We start from the raw sequence: 10648 nt of genomic DNA, 5'->3' as shown, positions 1-10648 counted from the left end.
CAAGAGAAAGAATCATCAATCTCAACTTGCCTATTCGTGAGCGGAACAAAGCCACCGTCCTCACCATATTAATTTAAATCTCATTTCAATCAAACAAAACCAAGAATCGGAAAGGAATCCTCAACCTTCTATCCAACTATCCGATATGACAAGACAGAAAATTCTCAACCTCAATCTTGTCCACCGCAACAAATGAGGGAATCCTCAACCTCAACTTGTCTATCGCAGTAAGAGAGAGAATCCTCAATCTCAACTTGCCCAGTTACTTCAATAGCAATATACATTCAGTTCACAGCACGCCAAGAATCACTTTTCCTCAAATAATTTTTTTTAAACCAAAACCAATTTGTTTATAACATTTTCTGAAACCTTCAAAATGACGTCACTCTAAACCTGTTCTCTTTCATAAAACTCATATTTACTCAATCAAAATTTTTCAAACCAACTTCAAAACCATTTTTCTGTTTAAATTTCTTTCAAAAGACTCAAGAAAATCATTTATTTTAAATTCATTAAATACTTTTCAAAACATAACCCTTTCATTAAAGGTAATCAAATGAAACTCTTTCTCAAGTTTACTAACTTTCCAAAGACTCAAAAATCATCCCTCTTTATTAATTAAATTCAAATATTGTAAATTCACCAACTCCTCAAAAGGTAATCCTTTATTTCAAACCCAAAACACAACTCTTTTGATATTGAATCGAACTCAAAACATAATTCCTTTCTTAAATAACTCAAATTTGAAACATAAACCTTTTCTTGGTAAATTGAATTATAAATAGTATAATTCTTTTTTTAACTAAATAAAATTCAAAACATAATTTATTCTACTCTTAATAAATCAAACTCAAAATGTAATTCTTTTCTTAATAAATCAAACTCAAATATAATACTTTTCTCAATAAAACTCAAAACGTAACTATCTCCTTAATAGTTCAAAACCAACTAATATAATATTATCCTCTTATAATTATTTGAATACGAGATTATTGACATAAATTAAAAAAACGTACTATTTTGATTAATTTCATACTGATGATTATTTAATATAGATTTTAATTTTGATATATTAACAGTGTAAAATATTTTACATAATCATTTAATGATATTTATTTTTTTAATAATTATTCACAATTTTTTATGATATAATGTATATAATTAGATGCATGTATAAAACTATTTTACATTAATAATATCTCAAAATTAAATTTTTATATATATTAATAACAACATAAATACAAAATAAATCAAATTAATAAACACAACTAAAATAATTAGTATAATTAAAATAGGAAGAAATATCAAAAGATTCATGCCGGTTATAAAATTACCAATGCTGCTGATCAAACACATATATATAACTTTGGATACATACGGTTTTTTTTTCAAAAGAAAACTATCCTCACCGATGCGATTTTTTTTCTTATATATTGGTATAATTTTGGTGTAATACTCAATCATTGAATTTTATGGTATTTTTTGAAATTGTGGGAACAGTACAATATGCCCTCCTTGTATTGTATATTTTAATTATTGTATTGACAATACGCCTTCTTGTATTATATTCCCACAATTTCGAAAAACACCATAAAATCCAATAATTAAGTATTGCACCCAAATTTTTTCAATATACAAAAAAATTAACCCACCTATGCATCATATCAAGTATGCAACTAACTCCAAATAATGTATCTATTTACATCATCTAACATAAACAATACACAACACTATGTTCTATTGGTCAATTGATTAACACCCGTTGAAAATATCTATCTTAAAAAAGGAGTATTCACATACAGAATGCATGGATGTAGTCGATAGCTATCTAGTTTACATATGACAGGGTGAATGCGTAATGGGTTCATTGGATTGAAGGCCGAAATACGATCTTGGGGTTGCTTGCAAATTGAAGCTTCAATAATGTTTTTATATCTTATATGGATATTAATTATTAATTGCATATATTATTATTTTACTTATCGTGAATAAATAAAAGACAATTGAGGTTGGATGCTTTTGCAACTTGCTCACACAAATACCATATACTGTGGGTTTCTTAATCCACATGCTTTATGATCGAATCCACATGAAAATTACAGCTTCCTCGATCCATTCTTAAAATTTTATTTCTTTATATAAATATATGATTGTGTACTTAGGTAATGTTTGTTTTGAGAAAGTGATCGGAAGATTGAGACTCAGTATTATGTTTGTTGATTCAGAGATTGGTATTAAAATTTTTGTTTTTATCTCTAAAATTTCAGTAGTTCAGTACCTCCAAAAAGTAAGGACATAGATGACTGAAATGTTTAGAGACAGAGACTAAAACTTTAATAACATTTTATACCTAAAATACTCTCATTTTAATTAATTAATTTTAATTTTACCTTTGTGCAAATTAAATTAAAACTTTATTCTTATTTTAATTTTTGTCTCTCATTTTACACCAAACAAAATATTGAGATTTATTTCAGTCTCTGTTTTTTGGTCTCAGTCTTTCGGTCACTATCTTTCCACCAAACACTACCTTAATACCTTAATGATTCAATTTTACATGCATGATAAAATTTTTAAAATTTTGCATCAAATACATTCCTAATAATTAAATTTTTAAAAAATATAGAACTAATATAATAATAATACATGATAACTATATCTAATTTACTTATATTAAAGATTATTTTTATAAAATTATTATTGAATTGAGACTAAATTTTTTTAAAAATTAATTACCAAAAATATATTTTATATAAATAAAAAAATTTCAAAATAAAATTAAAACAAAAATAAAATTTAACGATATTTTTAAAATTTTTAACCATTTTAAAAAATATATATATTTTACCCTTAATATTTAAGACAGTTAAATATAATTTGAACATGGAAGGTTGGAAGCATATCTAAAAACTTGTCCTGTATTGTGAAATTCTGTTGGCGCCAATGAGTTACGGCCTTGTTTAGTTGGAATTGGATAAAGTAGTGTTGTTGGTCTCTCTCTATCCACACACTTTCACTTCGTACCTTTCCCCTTGCACCTTTTCCCACTTCTTCTTCTTTCTCTTCAACTTCCCTTTCCTCCATTCTTTAAAGGTAATAATTAAGTTCTTCTTGCTCTCTAATTACATGCATTATTATTCATATATAATATATGCGCATTCTGTTTTTATTCAGAGTTTATGGAAGCTGTAGAAGCAAAATCATCTTCTTCATCTGGGTATGGTAAGCCTCCATGGGTATTTAGAGGAAGGTAACTAATTAAGTCTGCAAAATTGTAACAATGAATCTTTCTCTAAGTGTTGTTTATGTATGTTCAACTTTAATTTGTGGGAAACGGGAATTGTTTCTGTCATTAACTGTTCTGTTTCTTTGTTTATCAGTGCCTTGTATCAACTTCATCTTGTGAAGGCAGAGAAAGCTAGAAGATACATTCCAAAAGAATTCAAATTGGTTGAAGCTTTTGGGTAGGTCCAATATTGTAGTTTCCTCTCTTTAGATTATAAATGCAGCAATTCTTTTTTTGTAAAATCATTCTAAAATCTTTTGAATTTTGATAGGACTTGTAAATTACGTTAAACTTTGAAATTAAACAGAGGTTGCATTGATTATTACTTGACACAGATACACTTTGGGTGGCTTCTTTCTAGCCAGCTATGAGGACAGTCCCGCCGGTGTCTTTGACGAGGTACGATTCTCTTTTCATTCTTGCTCTTTTATCTTTTTATTTTAGTTCAAGAGTAGTAATTTTAGTTTTCGTTGGGCGGAAATCTTTGGTAACAGAAAAAAAAAACAGCCAAAACAATTAAAATTTGTGTTATTTAACATTTATTAATAGTCATTTATTAATTGTCCATAATTAATCAATAGTAAATAAGTAACCGTTCTTTGGGTAATGTAGCGTTACCGTTTTTCATGTATTTTATTAGCTTTTGTATAAGGGAGCCACTTAGACAGGTTAAGAACAACCTTTTTTTAGATATTTTTTAATAATTAAAATTTAATGTATATAATTGATTAAATCGTATTATTTTTATTAAAATTAGATCAGTGACCAAAAAATCAATGAACTAAATCTTAAATCGATTTAAATTAATATTTTTTTATAAAAAATAACTACAATATCCTTGTTATAAAAAATGATAAAATACTCTTATATATATAAATTTTGAAAATCATAAATTCTAACCCTTCTCTTTTCTCTAAGTCGTCGTGGGGTTAAGATTTAGGCTTTTGTGTATATATATATATATATATATGAGTATTTTAATCATTTTTTATAATAAGAATATTGTAGTATTTTTTAAAAAAATATTAATTTACATGGATTTAAAATTTAGTTCATCGATTTTTTGGTAAAATCTTTGTCCGATTTAATTATGACAGAAATAATACAATTTAATCGATTACATATATTAAATTTTAATTGTTAAAAAACATCTTTAAAAAAATGTTTTAAACGTCTTTATGTAAATGACTTCTTTTTTATAATTATCTTGGTTCCTTTTTATCTTTCATTATAATAAAAAAAGCTTTATTAAATGTAACTCGTTTACCGTTTGAAGTGAATAAAATTCACCATCCAATATTTAACTTAATGAAATTCACATTAGTGAGTTTTTTCCCCCTAAAAAAAGGTAGTATTTATAAAATATAATCATGCTATATATACATACACTAAATCAATTAATTATCAATATAAAATATATATTAAAATATATACAAATTAAAAATGAGTATATATATATATATATATATATATATATATATATATATATATATATATATATATATATATATAAAATGATTGATTTAATATCTTATTTTTTGGGTACATAATATTAAGCAGTAAAATTAAACAATTAGCCTTTAGAACATGCACTTTTAATTTGAGTTTCTTAGTACCCACATGTTTAGTGAAAGTAATAGACAAAAATCAATGCAGACAACTTATACAAAAGTGGTATATGAAAATTGGTCTTAGAATGGTTTTGTTTCTACACATGGTTATTTAACATTTTTTAAGCAATGCAACCAACCTAACAACCCAATTAGAAAGAAAAAGACATCAATTATTATTGTTCACTTGACTAATTCAATGTATTGTTAACACTAGATCTTTGTTATTATATGAATAGCAGCTAGTGGTGATTGCAGGACTTGTCTGGAACCGCCCAACATCTTGTGCGTATGTTCCAACTCTTTTTCTATTGCCACTTCAATGATAGAAGTTAAATGGGGGTTGTATTACAAGGTTAAATTTTGAATCTTTAATTCATTAAATTAGACCATTATAAAAGTTTTTAAGGTTTTTTTCCCCCTATTTTCTTATAAATGACAAGTATTGTATTATAAACATTAGATTAAATATATTGAATTAATAAATTTTTTCCAATTAGAGTGACTCATGTTATGAATAATGATTAGGGTTTAACTAACATGTAGCTTTAGGATATATAATAAAATTTTTATTAGTAGAATATTTTAATTTTTTTAATAACTACAAAATAAATATATTAAAAATTTAAATATTTTGTATTTTTTTATTTGTATTTTTTTTAGATATTCAAATTTAGATTTAGTATTGTGTTTGATAGCCAACTAATGAAACTAAAATTTCAATTTTAAAATATAAAATTTCAATTCTTAATTCCTAAAAAAATGTTAACATTTTAATAATATTTATTTTTAAGAATATTTTCATCTAACTTTTTAAATTTTTATTTTACTCTTTTCACCATCATCACTTCTTCAACTTACCTCTATTCTACTCTTAATCTTTCACCTCACTGTTGCACCTACTCTCCCTAAATCAAATAAAATACTAAGATATAATTTAATTCTATATACTTTTTACAAAATATAATACAGACAATTTAATTTTTAAGTTTTAATTTTTATCTCTTAATAATTTCTGCCTCTCAGTTATCCTTTTTTTTTTAAATATTATAAAATACAAAAGAACTAAATCCTAATAATTATTAAGATTTAGCTAATCCGTGTCTTTTTTATGTAAATTTTCGTAATTAATAACATACATTAATATGTATTCTGAAGGCACAGAGCTAAATCTCAAATATATTATTATTTCATGAAAAGTGGAGAAGGTAAATAGGGTGTTGCTTCAAAGTAACGAATGTTGTGGTAGTTTCACAATCAGAATTGGATTGGCTTGGCTTGATGTTCTTGATAAGCATAGAGCCTACAGCAATAGTGGGATAAGAAATGTTAATTTCTGATTTTTCTTTATTAGATTCTTAGCTTTTAAATTTACAAACTGTCAGATAGATCAATTTTTGTTTCTAACCTGTAAAAGTATGAAATAATAAGGACTAACATATGCTCTTTGTAAATTTAGAAAATAATCTAGATCATTTATAAATTTTGGAACTAATTAAGGGACAAAAAAAAAAAAGTCTGAAGACCAATTTGAAAATTTTCTACAAAAGTTATTCTCAATTTATAAATTGAAGTACCGAAAAATTTAACTACATAAGCATAATTGATGATTGATTTTGGAATACGTGTAGCACATACTACATATGATTTAGGAAAAATATTTTAAATTAACACTTTTTTCGAAAATTTTCGTAATGTAAGTAAATTTTTGAAAAACGATTTAAGTTGAGTTTGGATAAATAATTTAATTAAATTTTTTTGAAAAAATAACTTAAATAATAAATATATATTAAAAGTAGTTTATAAATAAGTTATTTTATATTTAAATTTTTAGTTTTAAAAGTGCTTATTTTATAAAAATGTGATAGAAAGTAGTAGTATTATAAGAGAAGTTATTTTTTTAACTTTTTATAAGATCTTAAATAATTTTTTAGAAAGCTGCCGTTTGATTTTTAAAAATTGCTCAAGACATTAATACTACTATTTTTCATAAATCAAAAATTTAAAAAAATTATTTTTAAAACTTTTCAAATGGACCCTTAATTATACTAGACATCTTATTAATTTTTTAAAAAATATAGAGAACTAGTTTTTAATTAGTTAATATTAGTCTATTTTAATATTTATATTTATAATTTAGAATTTAGAATTTATAATTTAGGATATAAAATTTAAAATAAATAAAATAATTAAAAAAATTGACTGATATTAGTTAAAAAAAAGATAGTTACTTAGCATTATTTATTGTTTTATTATTCAATTTTACTATCTAATGAATTATGATTGTATTTGTTTGAGAATAATTAATTAGGTTTAGTTATAGTAACATACATAGCAGTAATTTTCATTTTCTTTTTCTTTTTTTTTACCTTAACAGATGGGCCACGAGGGTGTACGTGAACAGTAATGATGCTTGTTATCATGGACGAAAGGTAACAGACTAACAGAGGACAAGTATAAAATAGTTGTAAAAATTAATCTTGATATTTTTGGTCAGGATTTGTGCTTGAAATTTTTTTTCCTCATCTTGGATTTGTGCTTGATTATAGTATATCTACTGTGCATTCTCTTACAGGAAGTGGGTCTTCCAAGTCAGATTGCTAAGTTTTCCAAGGTAGAATTTTTTTCTCTTTTTTTTTTGGTAAGAGAAATTTTTTATATTCTAAGAAGTGCTTACCTTTTTTTTTTGTGTGTTTTGCCCATTTATTAGGCCCAAAATAAAATCTAGTTTGTTAATCTTATAAATTACAATTAAAAAAGAAAAATAAAGAGTAATAAGTAATAACAAGTAAATCTGAAAAAACTTGCGAGTAGATTTTAAGGGAAAAAACTATCCAGTTTATGAGAAAATTTTATTCATAAACTTATAAGTCTTCGAAATAAAAAAATATCAAATAGGTTTTTGAAAAAATTGAATACTGGATTTATGGGTTTTAAAAAATTACAATTAAAATACTTGATAACTCTTTTTTTCCTTAGATAGCTATAAGTGCTTCACAAAATTTTTAAAAATCTAATTGTTTTACTTGAGTACTTATAAACCAAATTGAGCCAAGGATATATGATTTTGTTTATTGTTGAAACAGACAATTAGAGCAATATCAGGAGAACCTAGTGACAGAAGCAGTGGATTCTTGAACATGATTGGAATTGGTTCTATCTCATGCAATAATCAGAGGGATCAAGGTCTAAATGTTGAAGTAATCAAAATCAAATGTCTCGAGGCAGCAGATGCTTGTAATATTAGTCTCACAAGTGCTGATGGTGAGTGGATTTGGTTGCTCATTTGGTTCCGGGCTTCCTACATTATGTTATATATGTGGGAGGTACATTTTTTCATAATTTATGCACTTATAAGTTTTAAATTGGTCTCTGAATTTGGGTCCGTGCATTAAAATAGTTTTTGAGATCTCAATTGCACCAACTATTTCTCTAAGATTGGCGACAGTGCACCACGTTAGTCCCTAACCACGTGATGGTTCAGTTGATAGAAAAGGACTTAGAGACTAATATAATACACTTTTGCCAATCTTAGACACGTAAGTTGTGCAATTGAGATATCGAAAAATATTTTTGTGCACGTGGCTTTGGAATTTAACTCCTTCATTTTCATTCTAAAATAATTGATGCTGTGATTAAGATGCTTCTCACGATGTTGTTTGGTTTTATTTGATCATCATTATCTTTAAACGAGTTTCTGATAAATAGTACACCCCATTATCATAAATGCGGTCTCAACTATAAAGAAATGTGGCTTAGGGTAGCGTTTGTTATGCAGTAATGGAACAGAGACTGAGAGACTGAAACACAGTATTATGTTTGTTGGCTCAGAGACTGGTACTAAAATTTCTGTTTCTGTTCCCAAAATTTCAGTATTTCAGTGCCTCCAAAATGTAGGGACACAAGGGACTGATATTTTTAGAAACAGAGACTGAAATTTTAATAATATTTTATACTTAAAATACTCTCATTTTAATTAATTAATTCTAATTTTATCCTTTGTGCAAATTAAATTAGAGTTTTATTCTTGTTTTAATTTTTGTCTCTCACTTGGCACCAAACAGAATACTAAAACTTATTTCAGTCTCTGTCTCTTAGTCTTTGTCTCTCAGTCTCAGTCTTTCAGTATCTGTCTCTTCACCAAACGCTACTTAAATTCCCCCTTAATTTGTGATTAGTTTATGAATAAAGATATTGATTGATGTACAAAATATTTTAAATTGCGGTGGCTTTCATAGGCACCAATAGCGGGATGGGGCCTCCAATCAAAATGTCGCTTCCAAGTTTCAGGTAAGCAAGCTTGAAATACATAGATTTGAGTTTGTCAGAAGTCAGAAGCAATGATAATCACTTTTTGTTCTAAAATTGCAGTGGTGGTACAGAGTATAATCCTAATCTCCTTAAGTACTCTTGCCGGATTGAATGCAGGTTTTCTCTCAAACCTCAAAAGTTCATTAATATTTATTCACTTGAATTCTTTGGATCTTCTCCTTTGACCCCATATTTCTAAGTGAATGCTCTATCAATCTTCTTCCTATTTGTCTAAATCACTTGAGATAAGATTCCATCATATTTTTCACATTCGGTCATACTGAAATTATGTTCATATCCATTGTCACAACATAGTTAGTCACTTAATCTCAATGATACTAGGAACAATTTAAACAAAATTACACTACCTGTAACTTTTTATAAGATGTAAAATTTATAGATCCAACCATTGAATCACCATAACATGTAATGAAGATTATTTAGAATTATTAATTCATGAAAATAAACTCATAAATTACGTGTGTTCATTTGACATAGGGTGCAAGCAGTGCAGCCATTGAAGGTTTCAGGGGCAATCCCTTCAACTTCAACAAATGATGAGAGAGAACAACATAATAGTGACGTAGCTGAAAATCATGAGAGTTTCAGCACTTATGTGATGTTATCAAAACCCATTTTAGCACTTAAGTTTAATCAAATGAAGATGCATGTAGAAGCTCCTGTTGTGCTCTCCCAATTCTCAAGTTCCATAGAAACTACTGCCAGTTCTCTTCCATAATGACTTTCTTTTCTTTTCTTTTCTTTATTCCCTCAAGTTCAGGTTTTGTATTAAGTGGAGAGAAGCCTAATAGAATCACCAATCACCAAGTCCTCTATCACTGTTGAGCACTGTTTTAACCATATACAATCACCCCGATCTAGGTGTTAGATTCAGAAAGAATACTTCAATTTGTATTCCAATTTTGTATGCAACTCGAAAAGATGTATTTAGGTAAATAAAGTTGAATTTGTCGAGAAGTGTAACTCTTTGGTTATAAAGAGTTAAAGATAATCAAGAATCAGGGTAATTAATTATGACAATTATAGAGAACTAGTCTTGGTTTACGTGTGCTATATAAGTAGAGAAGTCTTGGTTTACGTGTGCTATATAAGTAGAGAAGTAAAATTCTATTTAGATTTTTTAGTGACTTATTGTTTTTCTGAACTCAATTCAATGTTGCTATTTTTTAGTTTTCTATTTCCCTTTCTTCTTTTTACTTTTCTGCTATGAAAGCTACTGCTATAAGAATCCTTTCATGGTATCACGAGCTTCAAGTGTTTGATCCATGTCCCAATGAAAATTATGCTAATTCCAATTCCAACACTCCTCCCTTCTCTCCTGTTATCAACAATTTTTTTCTAAATTTTTTCAATCAGAAACCTTTTTATCCAATCAGTGCAAACTTGGTGATAATAATCACAAGACTTGGCAACAATAAGC

At 26.7% G+C, this 10648-nt stretch overlaps 1 protein-coding gene across 4 annotated transcripts; it reads left to right on the top strand.

The window, feature by feature from the left end:
• The first annotated feature begins 2885 nt into the window (after nucleotides 1-2885).
• Nucleotides 2886-10248, top strand: LOC112703511 (protein NEOXANTHIN-DEFICIENT 1). Of its 4 annotated transcripts, none has more exons than XM_025754986.3 (11): nucleotides 2886-3093; nucleotides 3175-3250; nucleotides 3381-3464; nucleotides 3622-3685; nucleotides 5139-5185; nucleotides 7274-7328; nucleotides 7472-7510; nucleotides 7983-8160; nucleotides 9135-9186; nucleotides 9268-9324; nucleotides 9706-10248. In XM_025754986.3, the coding sequence occupies exons 2-11, from the start codon at nucleotides 3180-3182 to the stop codon at nucleotides 9944-9946; spliced, it is 888 nt and encodes a 295-aa protein (XP_025610771.1). In that variant the 5' UTR covers nucleotides 2886-3093; nucleotides 3175-3179; the 3' UTR covers nucleotides 9947-10248. The 4 variants fall into 4 exon arrangements, with proteins under 4 accessions (XP_025610771.1, XP_072055754.1, XP_025610770.1 ...); XM_072199653.1 differs by having other exon boundaries at nucleotides 2934-3093; nucleotides 7983-8222; XM_025754985.3 differs by having other exon boundaries at nucleotides 2934-3093; nucleotides 5136-5185.
• Nucleotides 10249-10648: the final 400 nt, after the last annotated feature.

This window comes from Arachis hypogaea, chromosome 7 (assembly GCF_003086295.3).
Source record: "Arachis hypogaea cultivar Tifrunner chromosome 7, arahy.Tifrunner.gnm2.J5K5, whole genome shotgun sequence".
In the NCBI taxonomy this organism is placed as follows: domain Eukaryota; kingdom Viridiplantae; phylum Streptophyta; class Magnoliopsida; order Fabales; family Fabaceae; genus Arachis; species Arachis hypogaea.
This window is presented reverse-complemented; position numbering and strand designations above follow the sequence as displayed.

Excerpts from the sequence above, each read along its gene's own strand:
- LOC112703511 (XM_025754985.3), top strand. The coding sequence starts at position 3,180 with ATGGAAGCTGTAGAAGCAAAATCATCTTCTTCATCTGGGTATGGTAAG. Across the intron at positions 3,465-3,621 it reads AAATTGGTTGAAGCTTTTGG|ATACACTTTGGGTGGCTTCT; the intron begins GTAGGTCCAATA and ends TACTTGACACAG. Across the intron at positions 7,329-7,471 it reads CTTGTTATCATGGACGAAAG|GAAGTGGGTCTTCCAAGTCA; the intron begins GTAACAGACTAA and ends ATTCTCTTACAG.